This window comes from Amblyomma americanum, chromosome 11 (assembly GCF_052857255.1).
Source record: "Amblyomma americanum isolate KBUSLIRL-KWMA chromosome 11, ASM5285725v1, whole genome shotgun sequence".
NCBI lineage: Eukaryota > Metazoa > Arthropoda > Arachnida > Ixodida > Ixodidae > Amblyomma > Amblyomma americanum.
In genome coordinates this window covers 60,215,701-60,241,458 of record NC_135507.1, presented here as the reverse complement: position 1 = coordinate 60,241,458, position 25,758 = coordinate 60,215,701, and the positions used below count along the sequence as shown (strand labels likewise).

Sequence of the window (25,758 nt, the reverse complement as noted above, 5' to 3'; positions counted from 1 at the left end):
CACTCCCCAAACGGTCTAAAACTCACTTGCAACAATAAAGTTTTTCTGTCTGTCTGGCCCAGACATTGGAACTGCAGGCCATTTACAGTGCCATTGCTTCTCTTTCGCATGTTCTCACATTCAATACAGTTCATATTTACAGACTCCCTTGCCGCCCTTAAACAGCTTAATGTTTTTCAATGTACATTCCAGTTACACAATCAATTAATGCGCTCTGCACAAAGTACCTATGTCCTGTGCGCATACTCTTGATTCACGGCGATGCTCAGGATCCATATAACATTCTATAACTCACCTTGACACATTTAAGACGACCGCACACCTTGCCCTCTTCCCCCAGATCCGTTCCTGTCCCATGTTGCCGATTCCCAAGTTCTCTGCCAACGAACACGCGCTCTCATTGCTTCATGTTCGCACCCTCTCCCCCTAGTCTTACTCGGCAGGCGGAGGTATCTGTGCACCAAATTCCGACAGGGGCGGCTTTGACATCGTCTGTCTGTCATTGGTGGCGTGCAAAAGATCTGCCTGCAACTGACAGGTGCCCCGACTGTGGTGCGGCACTTGTGGACATGCCCAGTGACGGCTGCTATTAGAAAACGGCTCCTCTGGGAGGAGGGCCTGCAGCAGAACTGTGAACGTGACTATATGAAGTGGACCATGAAATTTCTTTTGTCATCATCAGCAACCTCTCTGGCTAACTCAGCAAAACGGGTCTTCACTCCTTTTATGTTTATATCTCCTGCATTCCTTCCCCTTTTCTCAACTCATGCATCATGGCGCGCTCCTCGAATAAAAACAAAAAACTACGGCAAAGTGCAAAGGATTCATACTGCTAAAAGCATAAATTGCTATGGGTACGTGCTGCGGCGTTCTTAGTTCCTCACGGTCAACCACATGTCGCTGTCATGTTGCAGTAGGTCTCTCTTACCTCTTCCTGCTGCACTAAACAGGAACTGGCAGGCCGCTGTGCTGGCTCAGTGGTTAGGGCACTCGGCTACTGACCCAGAGTACCAGGGTTCGAACCCGACCGCGGCAGCTGTGTTTCGATGGTGGAAAAACGCAAAAGGCACCTGTCTGCTGTGCCACGACAGTGCACGCTAAATATCCCCAGGTGTTCGAAATTATTCAGGCATTTTTTGCGGCACCTCTTTCTCCTTTCATTCCCACTTTCTTTCCTTTTCTTATGGTGGGGGTTCCAGGATGTCCACCAAGATAAGTTAGCAAGTTACTGCGTCATTTCCTTTCCTCAAAAACCATTACTGCCTCATTTCCTTTCCTCAAAAACCAATTTTCCAATTTTCAGGACCCATTGGTAACGCTGCACTTATCTGTTCTCAGAAATAGTCTTTATTTCACAAGGTGACATAGTTGGGTTTGTTCTTTCTATCTTTGTGAAAGTAGCAACACTCTCCTCCCTTCGGCTGCTTTCCTCCTCGAATTACACTCTCCCACCAGCGGGCACGCTGCGCACGCAATCTGAACCCGTCTACGCACACGAGACCAGACGCCACCGGAGGGTCACTGGAAGGGCTTGCTGTTCCGGCTTTTGAAAGCATTCATTTAAAAACTGCTGTGCACAAGTATTATAATCGCCTTGTAAATGTTACGTTAGGTTGTAGTGGCACGTATCCCTCATGACAATAAAGAAGTGAACCAGAAGGCATGCTCTAAATGGCAAGAAAAATTTTGCACTTCAGCGTCATTCTCAGGTACACTGAGGCGTCGGGAACGGAAAGTAAAACTGAGCAGGAAATTAAGCTGCCATTGTCTTGGGCAACAGACAGATGACATTCAATGGGGCCAACAGCCACTTAAGAAATCTGAATCTATGTCCAACAAAAAAAAAATGAATCTATGTGCATGAACGATACACAGGCTGATTTTCGCATCCCATTTGGCTAATGTACGAAGCAAAAGTGTCGGGTGTCGCATGGTTTCGTTTCCAGCTTGCAATCTGTAAGCTCCTACGACTGCTAATCAAAGGCAGTGCATACACAAATAAGTCATTTTTATTTCTTCTCAAAAATCTATTGGTCAGCAAAGTGACTCGGGCGAACCAGCATCTTAATTTATTGGCACAATACTGGTCGCCCTGAAGGACCGTAAGACATGGCGCGTACAAAATAATTACATCACACACAGTTTCAGATACAAAACAAATGTGCCGATAAACAATGTTACAGATTTGCAAAACAATCTCGAGCAGCAAGTTAAATTTTATTGTCACAATACTGGCCGCCTTGTGAACGGCCGTAAGATGTGGTGTATACAGATTACTTTCAGAACACACAGTTCAAAATACAAAACCAATGCACAGAAAAACAGTTACATATTTGGAAGACAATGCGAAAAACTCTTAAGGGAAGGAAAAGATGTTAGAGTTATGTGGGCGGATGAGATTAAGAAGTTTGCAGGGATAGGGCAGCTGCATCTGGCACAGGACAGGGTTAGTTGCAGAGCTACGAGAGAGGCCTTTGTACTGCAGTGGGCATAATCAGGCTGCTGCTGCTGTTGATGATGGTACATGTTGCTGAAAATAGCTCTTAAAAGCATCTGTAAAGGTTTTTTAAAGGCCAAAAGACATCTCATAGAGTTTGTGCCATGTAGATATTATCAACAATGTTGAATGTCATTTACGAAGATGCTGAAAGGAAAAGCCACTTCCGTAAAGAAGGGCCTTGATGCCAAAATTAAGATGCGCCCAATGATTAAATTTATTTTAGACATGCATTAGATCCACGAATAATAGAAGTTTGCAGCTTTGCTACCGTGGATTGCGAGTTCACCTGAGTTCACTGTTCTCAACAGCAGAAAGCCGGCTTCCATAAAGAAGAGCTCAGCAGCCAGAAAAGAGATGCACCTAATGGTTCTGCCAATGAAGTCTTCCGAGGCCTCGGCAGGCCTGTTATGTGTATTGTGTTTTGATTATGCAGAATATTGTATTAAAATCAATATAGATGCACATTAGAACCATAAACAGTAAAAATTTGTATCTTCGCTAAAGCTGATTGCGAGTTCACCTGGGTTCACTGTTCTCAAACCACCGTGGACAATCCCGCGCAGACAACTACTTTTCTGAAAATGGTCACACAAACAAAACCAACTGTGGGAAGAGAAAAATAATGTGGTTTCTTAAATTTCACAAATGCTCCGCAAAGCATGCTGGAACATAAAGAGAAGCACAGTACTTCACACAAAACAGTTTTTTTCGTCTGGACAAACTCGTCTTTGCTATGTTGATCAGCCATTGTTTTATTAGCAGCTCGTCGCATTTCCCTCGAGGAGTGCAAATAAAGTTAATCCTTTTTCCAGCCTGTTTAACACTGAACGTACAAATGAGTACCATTCCACCAAATAACATCCTCTGTGCAGGTGTCTGTAATCACTATATTACTGTTTTTCAACCATCAAGAACATGTGGATGCCAAACTAAATTAGCAACACCACATTAATAATGCTGCCACCCCATGGAAGTGTATCATTTTAACCTTCTGCATGAAAAATGTTCTGGATATTTCGTGGGAATTCTCCGGTAGTTTAGTGCTTTTTCGTTGCATTAACTGGAGGTTGTGGTAAAAACAATTACTTTCCACAAGAAAAGGGAGTGAAGAGCATTGTCAATCAACACGTCGCATTTTTGAGATGATGAAAGAAAATGAAAACAAGGGCCCGTTAATTTTAAAGATCTGTTGGGATAATAGTATGAATATATATATAAGGGTAATTAAAACAGGTTTAAAAGTGCTGTTCACACAGTGTTGTCATCCCAAATAGTGATGAACCAATCTGCCGAATCTATATTTCTGTTTCAGCAAACTGAAATATTCCTTGTTAAGACAAAGGCGACGAAGTTGCATAAGTGCACACACAAATTTTCTGAAGTGTTCTGGATCCATAAAGAAGAAAATGCTTGCACTCATATCACATCAATAAGAGTAGCAGTGCTTGGTTTTGTTTTCTTTTAGTTCTTTGACCCATTTATCTCTGCAACATGAGCACTCCATCTTAGAATGGCTGAAATAATGATTTGTATTTGTCTTTAAATCATCTCTGTATTCTAGTGCCATATCTTTCAGCCCATAAATTTAAAAACACTATATACAGAGCGACCAGTTGTTATTCGGTGTATGTCTGTGTCATGTCCACAATGTGCTTGTGCTGCCATCATGTGTAAAGGCAGTCGCTTCGCTGCAGTGCTCACACTTGTATGGACGCTCAGCCATGTGGGTACGAAGGTGGTGCGTCAGGGTGCTCTTGAGAACAAAGCTGCCGACAGCTTCAGCTTTCTGTGGGCACTACATCCTTATACTTTGCATGGATGAAAAATTTTTTATTGATTTGATTAAAAATCCTGGAAACCTGTTACAGAACACAATTACAACTGATAATACACTCCCAAGCAGCAAGTTAACTATTTGTGACCTAATCAACTTCATGAAAAAAAAGAATATAATACTGAAGTGCAAATTTGAGAGTGCAATGGCATACCGTCTAGCCAGAGGGTTCACCTGAAAACAAAGAGACGTCAACCAGTAGAATGCAACTTCGCTGTGAACAAGGACCTCGTGCTGGGAACAGAAATGTCAATTAAGACCTTTTTTCTGGTTGACGCCTCTGTTTTGAAAACTAATAATGCTCACAACACATACCTAAATCTAAGGATGGAGTAGAAGTTTCTTGAAGCTGACTGCTTTTTAACAAATGCAACTCTAAAAGCTGTTTATAAAATGAAATAATTTTTTATGTCACTGGCGCTTTGAGAAATGCAGTAACCAAAGCACGTTCACTTGAGTTTCCGTAAGCAAAGCATATTATACAGTGGCTTGCTATATAAATCCTTAAATACCCTGAAACTGGCACTGTAAAATGGAATGAGAACTACACTGAAGAAGGATGGAAAGTTGGGCGAGTTGGTAACAGTTCATGGTGGGTGGAACAATGCAAACAGACGAGAGACGTGAAGAGGAAGACACAGACAAGCGCTGACTCACAACTAATGTTTTTATTGAGCAGAACATACAATTTATACCCAAAAAACACGTGACATATCAGTACCATAGCAATTGCGCTGGCAATTTCAAAAGTTACATCGCTACACACTTATCAGCCGCAAGGTACACTCTCATCAACAACGAGCCTCCCCTCACCCCCCTTATTTTCAGTTCATGAATTATCTAAAAATGAAACCTCATAATCAACCAGAAGCAAGGAAGGCTGGCTAACACACTCTGCTTGTCTTTTTCGAAAGAGATATGCCTCCATTATTTCCCTGGTTGTCTTATCTCTGTGGCAAAACAAAATCTTTGTTTTGGTGACCAAGGGGCAGCTTTTTTTCTTTTTCTTTTCCTGTTTTCTGCACTCGCGGCAATGATCTCTCAGATGGGAATAACTCAAATTCGAGAGTGAATTCAAGTGTTCCCGCAAATGAATATTAACGCAACGGGCGGTTTGGCCTATGTAAACTTTCTTCCAAAAGAATGGAAACTCAGAAACAACTGAGGAGGCGCAATCAACCAACCGTGACCCGCGTGCTACTTGGCATTGGAACAGGCTAACACTTTTACTTGTTCATGGCTATTGCTAATGGCTCGGCATAGCCACTCAACATTTACGGCGCCGGAAAAAAGGACGTCGACTTCGAAACGTCCAGCCACATTTTCAAATTGTGTGCTATCTTGTGTACATACGGAATAACAGCCAGTTTCTGATGTAACTTTTTACTTTTTGGTTTCACAAATTCCGCCCTTACCAATTGCAAAAGCTTTTCACAAGTTGATGAAATAACACTGTCTGGAAAACCTGCGCTTTTTAGCCGAATGACTTGTGACAGCACACTATCTGCAATGCAATGATGACACGTGTTCTGAAGGCCAGACCGAATGTCAAGACATAGCAATTTCGTTTTTTACAATTTTTGAGTGCCCGGATGAATAGTTTAAAACAGGTTTCTGGGACCTTGGTGAATACTCCCAACACACGTGGTCATTTTTGAAAAACAATTTGAAGCTTAAAAGCTGGACAGCATCATTTGATGGAGCCTCAAACGTGAGCGCGCTCACTGAAAGACCTAAGTGGTGCGCATCTTCCTCAGCACTGCGCTAGTGTTTTGAGTGCCCTGAAGCGGCAGAAATCGGAGACGGTTCTGTTGATAATGGTGTGTGTGAACTGGTATCTGCACATGATCTGGTTTTCCTTATATTTGCTGCGCTGCCAGTGAATAAAGTTAGATGAAGTTTTGCGCTAGTCCTGTGTACCTCCTTCTTGTGTTTGTCTGGGTTGCGCTACAGCTCTTTTGTTTCAAAATGCACCATCTAGCCCAACAAAAAGTTCTTCTAAACAATGTTTCACTGCTAAACGAGTGTAATTTTGGGTCCTTGGCGACGGCGACACCAAAAGTGGAAGGTGATAAGTTAGATTTGTTTTTCTCTGCAAAAACTCATAAAAGCAACATTCCTTTCAGAGCCATCGTTTCGGAAGCAGGCACTTGGCAATACTCGGTATTCAGTTAGCTGCAAAAGGATCTTTCAAAGTCAGTTGTGGACGATCCATTTGTGGTTGACAAAACAGATAGGTTGGCCTAGTTCCTAAAGCTTAGTAATCTGGGGTTGTGTTCAGGCTTCGGTGTCGACATTGAAGACCTATATTATTCTCTGCCTCACAAAGGCATGTTGGAAGCAGTCAAAAAGTGCATCGCTGAAGAAAATGACGAAGCGTTTTATGGGTCACTGCAGGATCTGTCAAGACCTTTCTTGAAATCTTGTCGTTTTATTTAAAGTCCACATATGTTGGGTGGCGAGGTGAAGTGTATGTGCAAAAAAAGGGCATATGTATTGGATCAAAGATGGCGCCCACATTTAGCAATATTTTTCGAGGTCAACTGGACAGAACTATTAACACATCAATGCACTGGCAATACGAATTTTCAGATTTGTAGACGATTTTCTGGTGCTGGTTGAGAAAGAAAACTTGAGCAGGAGGATAGCGGAAATCTTGAAGCTCTTTCGCGAGAGTGCAAAGGGACTGTCATTCATGTATGAGGTTCCATCAAACGATGCTCTCCAGCTTTTAAGCCTCAAATTGTTTTTCAAAAATGTCCAAGTGCGTTGGGAGCATTCAGCAAGGTCCCAGAAACCAGTTTTAAGCCATTTATACGGGAACTCGAAAATTGTAAAAAACGAAATTGCTATGTCTTGCATTCGGTGTGGCCTTCAGAGCTCGTGTCATCATTGCATTCCAGATAGTGTGCTGTCACAAGTCCGCAGGCTAAAAAGCGCAGGTTTTCCACACAATGTTATTTCATCAACTTGCGAAAAGCTTTTGCGACTGGTAAGGGCGGAATGTGTGAAACCAAACAGCGAAAAGTTGCATAACAAACTGGCTGTTATTCCGTATGTACACAAGATAGCACACAATTTGAAAAATGTGGCTGGACGTTTCGAAGTCGACGTCGTTTTTTTCGGCAACGAAAAAGTTGAGTGGGCTATGCCGAGCCATTAGCAATTAACATGAACAAATAAAAAGTGTTAGCCCATCCAATGCCAAGTGGCACACAGGTCACGGTTGGTCGATTGCGCCAGCTCAGTTGTTTCTGACCTTCCACTCTCTTGTAAGAAAGTTTACATAGGCCAAACCGGCCGTTGCATTTAGTATTCGTTTGTGGGAACACTTGAACTCACTCTCGGATTCAAGTCATTCCCATCTGAAAGAAAACTGCCGTGAGTGCAGAAAACAGGAAAAAGAAAAAATGCCGCCCCTTGGTCACCAAAACAAGGATTTTGTTTCGCCACACAAATAAAACAATCAGGGAAATAATGGAGGCGTATTTCATTCGAAAAAGACAAGCATTGTGTGTTAGCGAGCCTTCCTTGTTTCAGGTTGATAAGGAGGTTTCGGTTTTAGATATTTCACGAAGTGAAAGTAAGATGGGGGAGGCGCGTTGATGAGAGCGTACCTTGTGGCTGATAAGCGTGTAGCGATGTAACCTTTGAAAGTGCCAGCTCAAGTGCTATGTTACTGACATGCCACATGTTTTTGTGGTATAAAATGTATGTTCTCAATAAAAACATTAATTGCAAGTCAGCGCTTGTCTGTGTCTTCCTCTTCTCGTCTCTCATCTGTTCGCGCTGTTCCACCCACCATGATGAGAACAACTTTTGTTGAGACAGTGAGATGATTGTTTGCCTCCAAATCTATAAAGCATGTTTGTCAAGACTGACAATGCAATTTGTAATGAAAATACGCCACATGCAACGATCACAGATTATTCGACAACAGATAATCCACAGGAATGTAGTGCAATAAAGCCTTCATTTTTAAATACCTAAACCAAGAGAAAACTCTAAGAACAAAAGCGAGCAATGTTTATCATCAGGCGGCTAGGCTTGTTTCTCTGCTCTTGAGTACAATACAGCCCCAACAAAAGCATGAAAAGAATAATGAAACAGCATGCTTCTCTGGTGGCATTAAACTCGCTATAGGATGCAGAACTGCTTTGACGTAAGTAAGTCAATTTGCTAGCTAGTGCCAAACACTGCAGCCACAATACATGCACATCATTCAATGCGCTGAAACTAATAAAATGACGACATGATCATATCCGCACATGGCACGATTTCAGTCTCATGACAGTAACAGCTTGGTATGTTGAGGTTTCTTATGGAGGAGTGAACGCAACCTAAGGTTTGCCCTGTGTGGATGTACTTTGAAGGCATGTAAACTTGCCATTTTTTCTCAAGAAGGCAAATTAAAAAGTGAGACAAGTTCGCTAGAAATGGTTTTAACATCTAATGCTGGGAAAAGCTATCAAAACTTTGAGGAACTGTGCTTTTTGAAGTGTGTTTGTTATTTTCATGGCGTTTCAAATGCCCTTTTTCTTTAAACGTCATTGTGCAGAACTGACACTGATAAGGTCTTTCACTCTTATGGGCTCGCACATGCTGAGCAAGGACTGTACGCTGTGTAAAGACCATGGGGCAGAGCTGGCACTGGAATGGTCTCTCACCCGTGTGGGTGCGAAGGTGACTCACCAGCGTGCCTTTCTCAGCAAAGCTGTTCCCACAGTGGTCACAGTTGTATGGACGCTCACCCGTGTGGGTACGACGGTGTTGCACCAGGCAGGAGCTGTGCGCAAAGCTGCTGTCACAGTGGTCACAACTGTATGGACGCTCACCCGTATGGGTGCGAAGGTGTGCCACCAGTGTGTCCTTTTTAGCAAAGCTATTTCCACAGTGGTCACACTTGTACGGACGCTCACCCGTATGGGTGCGAAGGTGATGCGCCAGGTTCCAACTTTGAGTAAAGCTGCTGTCACAGTGGTTACACTTGTATGGACGCTCACCCGTGTGGGTGCGAAGGTGTCGGTCCAGGTGGCCTTTTCGAGAAAAGCTGCTGTCACAGTGGTTACACTTGTATGGACGCTCACCCGTGTGGATACGGATGTGGCAGATCAGGCTGATCTTTTCAGCAAAGCTCCTCCCACAATGATTACACTTGTAGGGACGGTCATCCGTTAGGGTGAGAAGGTGCTGGTCTTGGCAGTTTTTCTTCGTGAAGCTCTGACTGCAGTGGGGGGACTGGTGCAGCTGCTGACTCATGTTCTCCCCAGACAGCACTCCGAGCTTGGGATCAGCTGTGACCAGGCCTGCACCAAGAAAGGCGGGGTGTTTTTAGGGAAATACGAGACCATGCGTGTTTGGTGGTGGCAATATTACACAATATTTAACTTAAGTCTACTTCAGTGTAAATGGGTTCACCCTCAAAACAGAAAGACGAGTTTTTAAAACAAAATTTCCTAGTAATTATAAATTTCCATAGAGCTGGAGGGTGAATATTTTAACTTTCAAACAATTACTCAGAGCAACAAGCTTACTCTGTAGGCAGCTTATGAGTCTCGGCAACTTAGACAAGGTGCTCATATAATGCCTGGGTTCATGGAATCTTAAAAGCCTGCCCAAGAGTTTTGCACAAATAACATGTCTATGAGCTTTCATTAGTGACACAGTACACCGGCAATGAGTGTATTCCTTCTGTCTACAAAAGCAGAGCAAAAAATATTAGGCGAAACTCCTCTAATAAATCTAGCATAATGAGGTCTGCTGGTCTGACAAAATAAATGGAGAACAGAAACGGTCACATGGAAAACCACAAGGACAAAACCATTTTTGTCAGCAGCGTCACCAAAATAAAAGACAGCACTAAAGATAAACATGAATCATTAATAGCAAATCACAATAGACCAAACTAGATAAGTATTCCCCACAGCAAATAGGATCAGAAGGACAAGCATCAGAAGTTCCTATAGACATCAGATGAAACAGTAGTGATTAAAATCGCCGCACATCATCTGAAGGCACACCAAAAGGTATTACTACTGCTGTGCACACCTCACATTATAAAGAAGTTGTGCGCAGAAGCATACAGAAAACAATAAGCCATTAAATAATGAGACACGGAAGCTCAAAAGGGTGACAGAACTACAACGGAAACTGAAGAGCTAAACTGGTGAGACTACAGCACAAAAGGCAAGAGTATTATGCAGAAAAGGCACATCCACAAAAACACATGCACTTTTTTTACTGCATTTTTTTTTCTCTGTACACTCTAGCTTGCATCTGCAACTTGTGCTGCTGTCTACTGGATCCCAAAGTTTCTTCAGCAATCATGCACAATTTCACCTGTAGAATGTTTCATGATATCCATAGTTCAAGTTGCGATGATCATTGGTTTATACGGTCTAACAACCCAAAGCAACTCAGGCTATGAGGGATGCCATAGTGGAGAGCTCCAGGTAATTTCGACCACCTGGGGTTCTTCAACATGTACTGACATCACACATTACATGGCCTCCTAGTAATTTGGCTCCATCAACATGCGACCACAGCGGCTGGGGTTGAACCCGTGTCTTTCGAGTCAGCAGCCGAGCACCCTAACTACTGAGACACCATGGCTGGTTGCTGCAACGATGAGGTAGTGTTCTAGGCGTTACCAAGGCAGGGTCTGATACGTCTTATTTTGTGCAACGATACCACAGTCTGAGATCACTGGCTATGCTATTTTACATCATGAACATCAAGCAGTTCAGCCTGCATATGCTGAAGGAATTGGTTTTGGAAGATGGTCCTTCGGGCAGCTTGTGTAATCATTGGTCGCCAATATTCATTTTGATGCCTGCAACATGAAACACAGCAATAAAGATGATTAGAATAAGAACTGCAAGGCGAATAACAAAGTGAGACAAGTTAGACAGCAAAAAAGTACAAACACCTAATATTGATGGCAGGTTTTCTTCTCTACAATGATGCAGAAGACACTAATATGCTTGAATCACCACGTGATATTTGGCTATGACTGGCAAATAATTTATAGTCGAATTGTTCAATCCTGCTTCTTCAGTTCCAACAGCCGAACGATGACTGTGACGTCAGCGTGAGTATATAGGCCACGTGCAACATGACAGAACTGCAATATAATCGCTGCTTCTGCATTTGTTGTTGTTCCGTCACTTGAGGAAGGCTGGGTTTAGTATTGTAGTGAATTAAAACGAGGAAGCAGCGATTTTATCGCAGTCCTTTCGTGCCTCACATGACTCTCAAGCGAGAAAAAAGCAATAGCAATTTTTGAACGAAGTAACCACTCCAAACAATAAACAAATTTAGCTATCCAAACTTATACTGTGTTGAACAATTAAGAGGCGGAAAAGCTTTTGAACTGTTAATAAAGTTGTCTGATCAGCTTTCTTAAGTAAACACTTTAACAACAGACTGTTTCATCACACAGAAATTTAGTCCAGCAATCATTAATCTGACCAGTTGCACTGCTGACTTAGTGTTTTCCAAACATACCAGTCATAAATCATCTCTTCCAAGCATCCCGTCCATTGTTACACAGGGTGCCGCACTGTTTTTTTACTCTGTGATTAAGTTTTTCAAGTAAATAATGCTTTGACAGATTGCTTTTTCTTAAAAGAAAAAATTCTGTGCAGTGGTTATGAATGTGGGAAGAGATTCGCTTCAGACTTTGTCGTATACGACCATACTAATCATAATTCACCTCTTTCGAGCATCCAGCCAGTTACACTGGGTGCCGTGCTCTCATCTTTAAGGCGTGATTAGCTTTCGTAAGAAGAAACACTTAAACGACACTACTTCCTTGTGATTGAGAAATTCTGTGCAGCAGTCATGAACGTAGGCAGAGTTGCATTGTGGACTTATTCGTATTTATTTATTTATACATACTGCAGCCCCTAAGGGGATATTGCAGAAGTAGAGACATAAGATACATGGTAGGCAGTTGCATATATATGTTGATTCATGCACGCGTACATACATAGGAGTACGTACAAGATACAATATAAAATGAACAAAGCATAGGTGTTAATGACATTCAATGGCAGTAAAAAAATATTGAAGTTCAAGTGAATGAATTTCGCACGGCAGGCATTTCCCGCTTTTGATGGTATGTGGGAAGAAGCTCTATTTACATGTATCAGTGCATGTGTAAAGTGGAAAAGTATTTAAACTATGATGGCACCTAGTTGATAATGGAGTAGAAGAATTAACATGGGTGCTCATTGCCATGAGGTGCAGACAGCTAATGAATATGTATATATGACTGGGGCACTCGGAGTACCTACTACGCCTTGACAGTGATGTTAGAGATAGTGAGTGATAGTGAGATTAGACAGGGGTGAAAATTCACTGTCGAAGCAACATTAGATAAAACGAATTGCGTTGAAATGATTCAATTTTCTCGCAGTACAATTGTTGATACGGATTCCAAACAACAGAGCTGTATTTGATAAGCGGTCGGATTACAGTTTTGCAGGCTGAAAGCTTTGTATGACGATGTGCAGCACGTAATGTGCACCGTAGATACCCAAGTCTCTGAAGTGCTGTACTGCAAGTTAGATTGATGTGCTTGGACCAAGACATGTTAGATGTGAAAAGCAGTCTGAGGTATCCAGCCATATCAATCCTAATTAACCTCTTTCCACAATCCCATCCGTTGCTACACAGGGTGCCGTGTTGTCGTCTTTAATGCTTCTACAGCAGATCAACGACCTGCCATTCACTTATAGACACCCTGTGCCTCGTAGTGCCCACGCAAGAAACTATGCCACATTGGCCCATTAGTTACTCCCCTGTACTTCCGGTCGTAAGCGGACACTGTCACAATATGCAGCTAAACCTATGTACAAGTGCATACTGCAAAGTGAGGCTCCAGCGCAGCAGTTCTTGGGAGATAGTCTGTTCGTTATCCGCACCCTGCACGGTCACAGACTATCTTCAGCAGCCGCGACAAGACGAATACCGAAGGTCTTAAGTGCGCGTTTACACCTGCGAGCTCAAGACGCCATGCAACAATGATTTGTACCGCACCCCGGCCGCACGTTCCCAACACCTGGGCAGCATGAAAGAAATGCCTGTATGTATTCCTCTCTCGATACCAGAATTTTGACTGGCACGCATTCTGCTGCGTTCATTCGTGCAGGAGCAGGGCGTGCTACTCTGTGGCTCGCTGCAAGTTTCACACGCCATGCAAGAACTTCAGCAGTGTCGCCACAATGGGGCTGGTGGTTTTAGTTTTTTCTGAACCCGTGTAGTCAGTTTGGCCTTAGTGTAGTGCCTATCGCATGTGGAGAGCCGCTTTGACACTTTAAGACGATTACAACGTTGACCAGCCCTCAGTCTTACAATGTTTTGAGCCCGTACTTTGTCCTTTCTCTAGAGACTACTGCATGACTTGGCTCTCCTTGTGCAAGCCCGTCTTCCGGACACTACCCAGGTTGTTCTGTTCTGCGTGCCTCCATTTATCGCACTGCCCTTCACATCTGCTTTTTGCTAACGATTGGCTCACACTTTTGATGAGTCACTGCATGTCGTACTAACAAATTGCCTCGACCGCACTTTACTTTCTGCTTAGCCTAACAACTTGATCTCCAGAGGCTTCCTATCCGACATCATGATCCTAACTCCCTGTCCCGCAAATTGATTTCAACCACGCTGTTTCACCAACGTTGCGTTCTGGCCCGAGGTTTCAGCAGTGCATTCAAGTAACTCGCTGTCACTCTTTCTACAGCAAAGCGCTGTCTCTTATACTTAGCTACTATTCACCAGTCGCATTGAAGGAGGTTCTCCTTTGTATCCTTTACTGCACTGGCCTGCAAACTCACTACACTCCTCTTGAAAGCTTCAGCTTCACTTGTCAAAGCAGCCTCTGCTTAAGGGCTAGAGACAGGCGCCTTGCCTTTGTTCGCGTTATCAGTGCTCGCTAACGGAGCAGGTCGCTCGGCTTTGTTTTTGATGGGGTAGCTGCAACTCTTTTTCTCTGCCTCTAAATCGGCAAATGCTGCCCCTGCAGCTGCCAAAGGTCCTTTCTGGGCTTAAACCTGCGCTGTCATTACTCTCCTGCCCAACGGCTGTGTCACTAGCTAACCAAGCAGGGTTCCTAGGCTGGTCGCATGACACTCAGGTGGGAGCGCTGCCCGCTTCCATCACTTCGTACTTTAGACTGTGCCTCTACACGAATGGCAAAATACCCGTAAAGAGCTCTTATCACCGTCTCATAGTTGCTGACCTCCTCGTCGGTCAGGTGCACTAATACACCGCTGATATCATCTGGCAGTGTGGTCAGCAACGTCTTTAACCAGCAGCCTTGGTCTAGCTCCTCCTCAGCGCAAATTTGCTTGAAAATTTGTGAGGAAAGTTGTAAAACTTTCTCGTCTTCGAAAACTTCTCAAAAAAGCTCTCGCTTTTTCCCATTTGCAGCAACTGAACTTCAGGTGTGAGCTCCTGCAGCTCTTTTTCGTGCAGGTTCACTAGCTCAGCCCATCTCTCACGGCATTAGCCTTGCTATTCTCTTTCTTGTTCCTCGCGAAGTTTTTGCCTTTCCTGTTCTTTCTCCTCCTGGAGCCTTCACTCCAGAATCATTTCCCAAGCCTCGTCTCACTCCTCGACTGTCACCTATTCTGCCCGCGTAACGCCCCAAAATGGATTCTCTTGTTTTAGTGGGCTCTACTGAAATGCCCACTCCTTCCAAAATTTCAAGGAGGTCCTCTGCCTTGAACTTATCCATCGTGGATCACACCTTGTGCCGCTGATCTCTGCAAAAACACAAGCCTCAGCTTAAAGTGAACAAAACATAAAATTGTCGAAATCTTATTTCCCAGGCTGTAAAACAGAAAGAATCGGGGTAAGTTCTATTCAAATGTAGTCTATCAGCCGAAATCTTTTGCTGCCGGCAAGGAAAGCACAAATAATCTCAACAAAAGCGCATAGCAGATGGTTGAACGCTCATCTAGAGCAAGCCGGTGTAATGGACAAATTTAGCTGCGTATCATATCTGTATATAATACAGCCTTACCGCAGATGCTAGCACTTGAATGAAAGGCGCTACAATTCGGCCTTGCTTGTCGGCGGCGCTTCTGCTTGCATGATGATCCGCGATGAAAAATTCTCATCTCTTTTCTCTTTATACTCTTTACTCTTTTAGAAATACGCGAGGAGATGCATGCGTACAGTACTTATCAGATATTTTAAGCATTTCTGGCAGAAGGCCCGAGCCTCAAGCTATACGACAGTCGACGATGACAGAATCAGCACGCCTCGTAAGCCGCAATGTGAAAACTGCGTGGCCCCATATATGCCCGCATAGATGCCTCAAGCAATGTGCTCGTGAGAGCTTGTAATAAAGGACATGTTTCCATCAATCAAGTATGTCTTAGAGCATATCTGCCTTTCCACTGTGCAGAACGCAGCGTATACCACACGCTGCCATATCAATGCTACAACTCAGTGAATACGTTCAGCACATGCATATATGCGTGCATACTGGGCACAGGAATCTGCAGCCTCTCTAGTGAAAGGCATCGAGCACTATCGCAATATCATCTGGGTGCATGAAATTAACAGCAGAAATATTTTGTGCATATCTATGCGATCGCAATATGAAGCCAAAATTTGTGCTTCCGAGGTGGTCAGACGATTGAACTTGGATCACACACACGTACGCAAAGCAAATATATGAACAGCGAGAACTACCTCAAAAGGAGCCACTGCTGGCGACACAGACGATAAGCACCGTGGTCTTGTCGACACTAGTGCCCGCATCGTGCGAAACATTGCACGAAGAACAGCGGTCCTTCTAGTCCAGATAAAAATGGCCACAATCACTTTGTGCTAGCATACAACCTCTCCGTGTCTGCTAGTTGCTCGAGCACTGCCAGCACAAAATTGTCCTCACGAGTCTGGCTGCCTGATGGCAGCCCGAAACTATTCAGCCAGGTAGTAGGTGCACTGCCACAAAAACAAAAAAAGAAAAATGAACGCGTTCTGGGCAGCCACTGGAAGTACCTGAGGTAGCCCGAGAAAATTGAGCACCTGGCTCCGTGATCTTGCAACCCACAGTCAGCCAGTCAGCAGCCCAAGGTAGATAATTGAAGACGCCCAATGTGGTAACACCCCCGGCAAGGAGCAGCACTGACTCTCACAGCTCGGTCTATGGAAAGGGCAGTCCTCAAACACTGTCGTGTCGACGTGATGAATGCAATCCGGTCAGTGCCTGCGTGGGAAAGGAATGGCACCCTGATTCCCAGCAGGTGAATGAATGTCCTTGTACTCCCCAGCGTGTTGTCTGAAACACGGGACCTCTGTCGAGGTCGCAGCCGTCTTTCAATTAACATCCTAAGCACAACCTTTCACAAGCATCACTTTGTTCGGTGACCTGAGGGCGGACAGGCCACTTGACGCTGCCTCTGTCGCTGCCGCCGCTGTGGTCACCCTGGTCGAGGGAGTCCGCGCCTTAATTCACTTAGGCAGGAGTGCATTCGGACCGTGACAGCACCCTATAGGAATACATGCCAAAAAAAGTTTTCAAAGCAGTTTTATGATTTCACAGTGCACTTAAGATATCGTCTCTTCGTAAAGAAAAGCCGAGTACACCTTATATATATATATATACATATGCATATTTAAATATTTAAAGCATCGCAATATGGGGGCGTGTGTTACCTTCGGCTGGGAGCGCTGGGAAAGAATGCGCTGGGTAACTTCCAAACAATTTTTTGTTTCGCAGTCTACTCACGGTGGCCGCCATTCGTTAACAGTTGGCGAGTGCTTTGAAAACGACTGACAAAGTGTGCAATGCTAATCCGAAGGCAACATATTTTTAAAACACTGCAATCTTGTTGTGCAGCAGGACAAACCCCGATCTTCTAGTGGTATCCCGCATGCTGCCACGAGTGCTATAGTTGCTCACTGATGCAGTCGTTCAAACTGGACAGCCTAGACAGCTCTACATGAAAGGTTCTCAAACGGCATGATAAGCGAACGAAAGCAAACCGGGTACCGTAGCAGATGAAGGAGCAGACGAAACCACTGGCCGCCTCCACCGCCCACTCGAGTGTTTGTAAAGGCAGCGGGGTTTTGGGGGTCAATGGACTCACAGGCTTCTATCGATGTGGAAACTTGAATAAAAGCGTTAAGCTTTTTGAATCTAGCAGTGTTCATGATGTGAGGGAACTTGTAACTGAAAATGGGAGCGAATGAGCGTCGACTCCTGCCACAAGCTGCCTAGAGAGAAGCCACTGCAAAATCAACATTTTTAAACCACTCCTTCATTGCAAATAAAGAAATAATATGCACTCCTCAATACTAAATACATCGGCATCTAATTTACCTTCAATGCCACATGACACAAGTTTATATGTCTATAACGTGTTTCCACTGTCATCGTGTACAGGCAGTTGCCTGACAAAGCTATCAATAGCTTCAGCTCCTTAGGGCTAATCCATTCTTGTACTCTGCAAGGATGAACAGAATATTTTATTGATTTATACACAAATCTCATAAATTACAACATACAGTTACAACTAATAAAAAATTCCCAACTACAATGCAGTTAAACACTGGTTAAACCGCAACATGAAAAAAGCAGCTGAAGTATTAGAGCCCACAGCACATTGCTGAATATCTAAATGCACAGGAGAAAATGTTTTGTTCAAATTCTATTTCTGAAACATTTACTTTCACAAGCTGCTCTAAATTACGATAATTTTTATGTCAATAGTCACCCGCCAAATCTAATCACCAAAGCAAGTTCACCGAGTTTCGATAAGCCCAACATGTTAGGGCTGACAGCAAAAATGCTGAAATGTTAAAGCCACTAAGGTCAAATGGAATAAGACAAGAAGTGCTCTTGTGACAGCAACGCAAAACCCTTTCGCCTAATTTAAATAACATTTGACAAGACTGACTTTGCTGGGGATACAATGTCTAACAAGAATTGCCACCACATTCAAGAGAGGACTACCGTATTTACACGATTGTAAGTTGATTTACAATCGAAACCAAAGCATGACATTATAAATAAAGGCGAGATAAACGATATATCAGGCATGCTACAGCATGGTGACTATTGCCCAATCTTTTACCAAGTAAACTTGCTATTATACAAGCGGTGTGCGTCAGTCTTTTTCGAAGTGGTTGAATAATTCAAACATTTTTACTGGTCCATTGAAGTTTTAATTAACGAGCTGTTACTAAATTATACAGCAAAACTTTAATCTTGTAGGAAAATACCATGTTCCAATGAAAGATTTCACATGCACATACCATGCCAGTTTCAGTCAATTACAGTAGCAGCTCAGTATAATCACACTTCTTATGGATAAGAGAAAGGACATGAAAAATTGCCCAGTGCCAGTTTACTTTGAAGCCATGCAAATTAGCATACTTTTAGCCAATGAGGCTAATATATTGTTAGCTAGCAATGGCTCTCATATCCAATTTCAGTAAAAGGCAACAAACCTTTACAGTGCTAACGTTTTTCCAGAGTGTGTATTGAGTTCACGGCGTTCTAAAAGGTGATTTTCTTTTAATGCCTTGGTAGAGAACTGGCGTTGATATGGCTTTTCTTTCTTGCGGGCTCACATAAGCCTTGCAAGGGTTGCATTCGGTGCCAATGCCATGGGGCAAACCTGGCACTTGTACGGACGCTTGCCAGTGTGGGTACGCATGTGTCTCATGAAGTCATATTTTCGTGCAAAGCTCTTTCCACAGTGGTCACACTGGATGTGATAGTCACCCGTTTGGGTGAGAAGGTGCGGCTCTATGGGGTCTTTCTTAATGAAGCTCCGACTGCAGTGGGCGGACTGGTGCAGCTGCTTTTTCGTATTTTCCCCAGGAAGTACTGTGACGATGGGATCAGCTGTAACCATGCCTGCACCAAGAAAGGCAGGGTACTTTCAGTGAAGGGCGGAGGCACACATGTTAAAGCTTATTTTATAGTGCGGGCAGTAACCTGTAATTAAACAAGGCAATCTCACACAGTAATTAGGCTAAAAAATTTCGTTGACAAATATTTATATATTAATAAGTCTTTGTGTTACACAACCCAATATCATTTCAGTTTGGCTTTTATAAAGTTAAGCACGATTTCAGTTCTTTCCAAAATGCTTACAATTCAAGAGACGTTATGCATGGTTTACGTGCGGTTGCCCCATCAATGCAAGACCTGGAACAAACTATGGAAAACAAACTATAGATAACCAAACTGTAACCTTATGTACAATCATGCTCTAGTAGAATTTCCTGTAGAAAATCGTAGTGTATCTTTGTTTACGAAAAAACTGGATTCTTTTTCCTCGTGTATAAATTTTAACTCTGCATACTTTATGCGCTGTTTACTTTTCTACCCGAATGTCATATCATGAAAGTGTTTTCATTTACTGCTAATTGTTGTTCAGCATGTTTTCCATTGTTTATCATTGTTTGCTATTTCTATTGTGATAAATTTTGTTTATTATTGTGAAAGTGTTTTTCTGTTGTCCATGAGGCCACCGTTGTTTTAGATGTATCATTTGGTGTGTAAGCCTCGTCAGGAGGCATGCTTCATCTTTCTCCTTTAGCCTCACCTCGAGGGCGCATTATATATTGTATAGTATGCCCATATAAATTATTATTACTACTACTACTGCACTGGACTATGCTCAACACATATTCAGATCAAAGGATAGACTGTTTTACAGGATACGAGCATCAACCAGTGAGTCCTTTAAGATTATGCTGGCAAAATCGCAGTCCTCGTGTTTTCAACATCAGTTAGGATACCTGCAAAATGAGAGAGAGCAAAGCAGTCCAAATGAAAATTCCAAGGCCCCAATCAGCAATGTTTATATGCCTCGTGCATTTAACAATATTACCATAGATGCTTCGAGGGCACGTAGAAGGGAAAATAAATACTCCAATGGAAAGGTATCAAGGATTTGTTCTGGCCTGGCTCCGGCTATTAAACAATCGTAATTCATTGCATGAATCCATTACAGCAGAGTGCCTGGTTTCTTTGCTGAAACATCAATGTTGATATGTTAGGCTCTTTCCTTCAACAAACTATAGATAACGAAATTGTAACTTTATGTAAATCAGTCTCTTGTTGAAATTGATCAGCTGGCTACTAGTACCGCCGGATGCATCGCCTCCATTGGGCCCCAGAACAGACAGCAGAGCTTCCAATGACAGTTACGACAGTTGCTCGGCGCATGTGTACCAGGACATTTATGGCCACCTCGCAAAAGCAAACAGCGCGGCAATCGCAACATTGCACTAGCTGTGCGATCAAAGGCCGAAGGGAACAATGTAAATGGTGCATCGATAGTCACGACCGCCAGAGCTACGAAACACTCACTCACGACTGTGTCAGCAAGACTGTCAGAGAAAAACACCGAGATTCACTCAATTTTTAGCAGCTAGGCACCAGTGTAGTCAGTGCCTTAGCAGTTCTTGCGTTTACTTGTCCGCTGGTGCACGCGATACTCATTATCCAGTTTGAATGGAAGTACTTAATTCAACCTGCATCAAAGTCAACTGTCTCAACTCTGGTTACCCGAATAGCTTTGGCCGTGGCAAATTTATTTGCATCTGTGGCTAGACATTTCCAGAGCTTTGCCCCAATTGGTAAAAGTGCGAACAGGTCAGGAACCCGCAGAGCACACACAAAGGCAAAACACAATTTCTTCAGCGACATGCTGCGGCTTGAGATGTATTGAGCCGTATGAAGCCACACCTGCAGTATAAGCACACAATAAAATTGCCGAGCATAAACTCGCAAATGTGAGAGTTTTTGCATTCTATGATCACGCACCTCGCGACTCGAATTTGTTGGAAGTGTTGATGCTCATAGCGATGCAGCTTTCTTTCCTGTGTCAACCTTGCAAGTGGTTTGCCAGGGGCTATGGTTATGGTTTTGTTTTCTTCTGTTTCGCACATTTGGCCATCGTACTGAGGCAACAACAACATTTGGCTCGTGAAAGCTATAAGCTGGCTGCCAGTTTGCAAATTCTTGATTGGGTGACAACTAAAGCATTGTTGGATCATAGAGTGTGTAAGCTGGGCAATATTTTTCTCATGGCACTTACGCCGGCCGACTACGGAGCGTGGGGTTGCTCATAGGATTCTTCAAGGGGTGCACTCATCTAAGGCAGGTTTTCAGATCATTCCTGTCAACTTTTAAACCGCCCGAATACCGCTCTGAGGTGGCCTCACCTGTGTCACGGATCTCTCCGGAGAACACTCAGACCGAAAGGATGGACTAGGCGATGGGTGTACCCACACAAACGCACATTTAATACACCCTACGTGGCACACACCGTAGAACACAAAACTAACACAAAACACAAAGACTATAAATACACACGACCCGGACACACTGCTACTAGCGTCTACTATTATGTTCTACTATTAGCGGTCGGCGTTCGTGCTCACGGTTGGTTCGGTGTGGCTGCAGCGTTGTATGGATCCAGCAGGCGGCATCGAGGCGGCGTTCGCCGTGCTTGGGCTGGCGTCGCTGGCTGCATCGTACAAGCTCCCGGTCCAAGCGCCCGTGGAGGTGATGCCGGTGTTGTTGGTGTTAGGGCACCACCCGGATGGATGTCAACAGCGCTGGAGACACCCCTGGCCGTAGCAGGTGGTAGCGTCCTCTGTTGACTCCCCGGAACGGGCTCAGGCACGGCAGGAAGTCCACGATGCGATATCATAGAACGCGAGCTCACCGGAGCAGTAGCCGGCGTCGCTCTCTTCCAGCCAAAGTGTCCCTGACCCGCCGGAGCCTCCGCTTCTCTGCTGTTCCCCCCATGCCTCACTCTCACTCGCCCTTTTATAGCCTCGTTAGTCCACGTAAGCCTTGTCGTCGTCGTCTTCTCTTCTCCACCTCGCCGAATGCTTCTCCACCAATCATCTCTCTCCACTTCACCGAATGCTTCTCCTTCCTCCTCTTTATTCTTCTGTTAATTTGCGTCGTCTTCTTCACACCCTTTTCCTTTAAAATATAATTTAGGCTCCTTAATATATGTGACAACCTGATATGACTTGGTGGTTAGTCCCCGCTAATCCTCGTTTGGCTGCTGATTCAAATACTTGGGGTTCTGATCACAACCTCATTTTTATCTCCCTCACTACTTCGAGTCCACGGAAAATATGTCGCAGCGTACGCATAACATCATGGGACTCTGTACGTGCAGACAATAGTTTATTTGCACTCAACCCGTCTTAGCACTGTACTCTGCTGTTTTTGCGACCCACTATATATTACCACTACTGCAAATGGACTACCTAAACCCGGATATACACCCCCTGAATCTGTGCACTCTCCATCGCCAGGCAGATCATTATGCTTCTCGTCAACGCGGCGACCCATCGGCACTTCCTGCTCTTCACCGGGCTACCGCACGTGCACGGCGCTCTGCAAAGCGGCTAGGCAACTGGAGACGCTGGGGTGCATGGTGTGCCCGCTTGTCCTGTACGCAGGGCAATAGACATGGAGCGACCAATTCTCAGGTTCCAGATTACACAGAGAGCAATCGCCTCGCGCTGAATGTGGATGAGGATACATTTGCACAACAAGCAGCCTGTCAGTTTTTTTCCACACTACGACTGCACGTCTACATCTCCTGCTGACTTATCCGTTACAGAGCCCTCCGATGGGATTACTTCTGACCTAACCATGGCAGAGCTTCTGGCCTCCACCGAATGCCTAAAAACTACCCCACGAAGCACAAGAAGGGCTACGCAACGTGTAACAAACGTCTGCAAAAGTATACGATTATGTCTGGAAGAAATCTGTTTTCAGATGTTCTGCAAACAATGAGGCAAAAAGAAGTGTTATATGTATTTATTTATTTATTCCTGCTGCCGGCACAGGCCAAGGCAGGAGTTGCAGTTTTACCAGTACACATTTTGTTAGAACTGTTGCATGCAAAATACAACAAAAACTGAAAAAATTACGAACTCTGAACACTAGGAATTTTTGCACGTCACTGACAGCACGTGATATGACAAAATGTTGACAAACAAGAAAAACAAATGTACACACAGAAACGAATATTTGAACAGTGCACACGTCAGCCGCAGTGGTATGATGTGACAAGAAGGTGCATGGCCGTAATAGCAAAGTACAAACAATTGTAATTAAGGGCAGGTCCGACTGTCAGAAGTTAACAAAAAGAAAACAGACAGCAATGACAGGTAACAGGGCTAGCACACAAAAACATTTATACGCACTCATAGAATATTCCCGTTGTGCAGCTTCAAAGCCCGTAGTCTTAGAATTTATAACCTCATTCGGCAGTTTTTCCCAGTCATTTATTGTCCTCACGAGAAAAAAAAAAGAAAAGAGTCTGCCCTGCAAGTCAGTGGTTTCATAACTTTAGTGTGTTTTGTCCTTGAATGGGTGGAACTGTCTGCTATAATGTACCTTTCGAGGTTTACTTTGTAATAGCCACGCAGAATATGACTGAAGAAAACAATCCTGTTGTGTTCCATTTTCTTCTTAACAGTGGCTAGTTAGTCCAGCCGTTTTTCTATGTTCTGAAACTGACTGCATTCTAGAATAAGCATTATGAGTGAACCTGAGCTATGTTCTGCAGACGTTCACATTTCAAAATACCGTATTTACTCGAATGTAACGCGAGGGGTGACTTTACATGCTGCCCAGCGGGAAAAAAATAAATAGGGACGCAAAACAGTGGCGAACATGCTTACTCACCTTCCTCGCTTTCGCAGGCCGAGTTCTCAGAAACTAAGTCCTCCTTTTCGCTATCGAAGTCTCCCGGGTAACTTCTGCCGCATCGATGCTGTTCGCCGCAGAGAGAATCCATTTCTCTCTCCATGAACGTCTGCACCCGACCACGAGATGCTCTGAACTTCCCATCTCCCGAGCAACGTCTCTAACTTTCCAACGGATCAGCTCGACATTGAGCCCCATGAGACAATTGCGCTGCTCGATAACAAAGTCCGCCACTTTTTCTCCAGCTGGGCGTAATGGCCGTGGCGAGGCTCACGAAATCCTTTGCAGTCGGGCTCACATTTAAAGAGCCCCTCCCGCTGCAGGCGCCATCCTCGGATGGTTGACCCGTTGAGGTCAAGTCTTCCAGCTGCCGCAGAATTCCCGACCTCTTCAGCTAGCAGGATCCCTCTTCTCTTAAAACGAGCGTCACACTGAGCACGACGCATTGCCATCGTGTGCACTGTATCAATACACTGCGAGCGAGGTCACAAGAACACGACGCAACGATGCGTTGAGCCCGATGTGCCGGAGGTCGCAATGAACACAAAAGAGAGAGGAAAACACTTAGACTTTGGATGGATGAGGATTTGGCTTCGGAGGTACCCATGTTGCCAGCAAAAAATCGCAAAACTGTGAAAACCGAAACCAAAACCTACTGAAAGCGGAGGCGAGCGGGCATCCAGACTCGTCACAGGTCTCTAGTTCAGTAGGTCTATGATGCTAGCAACTTCACATCTGGCGTGGCGTCAGTAAGCTTCTTCCGTAGCACCCAAAGCTTTCTGATCGCCTTATCACAAACTTGATCTACTTGCGATGACCAATTTAGATCATGTCTGAGACACAAGCCCAAGTACCTTAACGCAGGGACATCTTTTAGAATGACATCACGATTTTTATAAGAAAATACAAGGAGGTGTTTTTACGCATCATATGCATACAAACGGTCTTCTCTGTGTTCATGTCCATTTGCCACTGTTGGCACCAGGTATTGATTATATCCAGATGGTCATTCAGTCTCTTGTGATCATCACAAGATTTTATATTACAATAAATGATAGTATCATCTGCGTAATGTTTAGTCGCTATCTTTGGCGAAAAGCCGGTGCTCATATCGTTAACATACAAAGAAAAAAGCAAAGGACCTATCACAGAGCCTTGTGGAACACCGTACCTTTTTATTTGAACTGGCAACGTTGTCAAGAGAAAAAAAACTGGTCTATGGGTTAGGTATACCTCAATCCATTTTATTACAATAATATTCTTCAATAAGTTGTGAAATTTCGAGCGTATTATAGAATATCCCACCAAAGGAGATATCCTAAAATCGATAAAGATGATATCTATTTGCCATCTTTCGTCAATACAATTAATTGGCAATGTCATGTACAACTTCACTTAATATGATAATAGTGGAATATCCGCGTCGGAAACCATGCTGGTGGCTTCCCAGAACCCCATTTGCTTGAGCAAATTCCATTAGGTGTTCAGTTAAAATGTGTTCAAATGTTTTGCAACACATACTCGTCAAAGATATTGGTCGGTACTATAGTTTGTTACATCATGTATTGCTCTTTGCTTATTTATTGGTATTACTTTGGCATACTTCCAGTCGCCAGGGACTTCATCAGATAGAAGAGACAACTATTTCTACAAGATAGTAAGAACCCCATTCTGAGTACCATTTTAGGAAGGTATATAGAATTT

General features: G+C 43.9%; 2 protein-coding genes across 3 annotated transcripts in view; both read right to left on the bottom strand.

The window, feature by feature from the left end:
* Positions 1-1,991: 1,991 nt before the first annotated feature.
* Positions 1,992-25,758, bottom strand: part of LOC144110807 (uncharacterized) — a 37,864-nt gene continuing 14,097 nt past the window's right edge. Inside the window, exons 3-4 of the mRNA XM_077643899.1 lie at positions 16,350-16,479; positions 1,992-9,640 (exon numbers count right to left, since the gene is read on the bottom strand). Of these exons, the coding sequence (XP_077500025.1) occupies positions 8,784-9,640; positions 16,350-16,479 (987 nt within the window). The 3' untranslated portion in view covers positions 1,992-8,783. The remainder of the gene's footprint in view (positions 9,641-16,349; positions 16,480-25,758) is intronic.
* Positions 12,193-24,592, bottom strand: LOC144110637 (uncharacterized). 2 transcript variants are annotated; one of them, XM_077643678.1, is made up of 3 exons: positions 24,034-24,592; positions 19,081-19,215; positions 12,193-16,840 (listed from the first exon to the last, which is right to left on the bottom strand). In XM_077643678.1, exons 1-3 carry the CDS (start codon positions 24,155-24,157, stop codon positions 16,803-16,805), a joined length of 297 nt encoding a protein of 98 aa, XP_077499804.1. In that variant the 5' UTR covers positions 24,158-24,592; the 3' UTR covers positions 12,193-16,802. The 2 variants fall into 2 exon arrangements, with proteins under 2 accessions (XP_077499804.1, XP_077499803.1); XM_077643677.1 differs by having other exon boundaries at positions 12,193-19,215.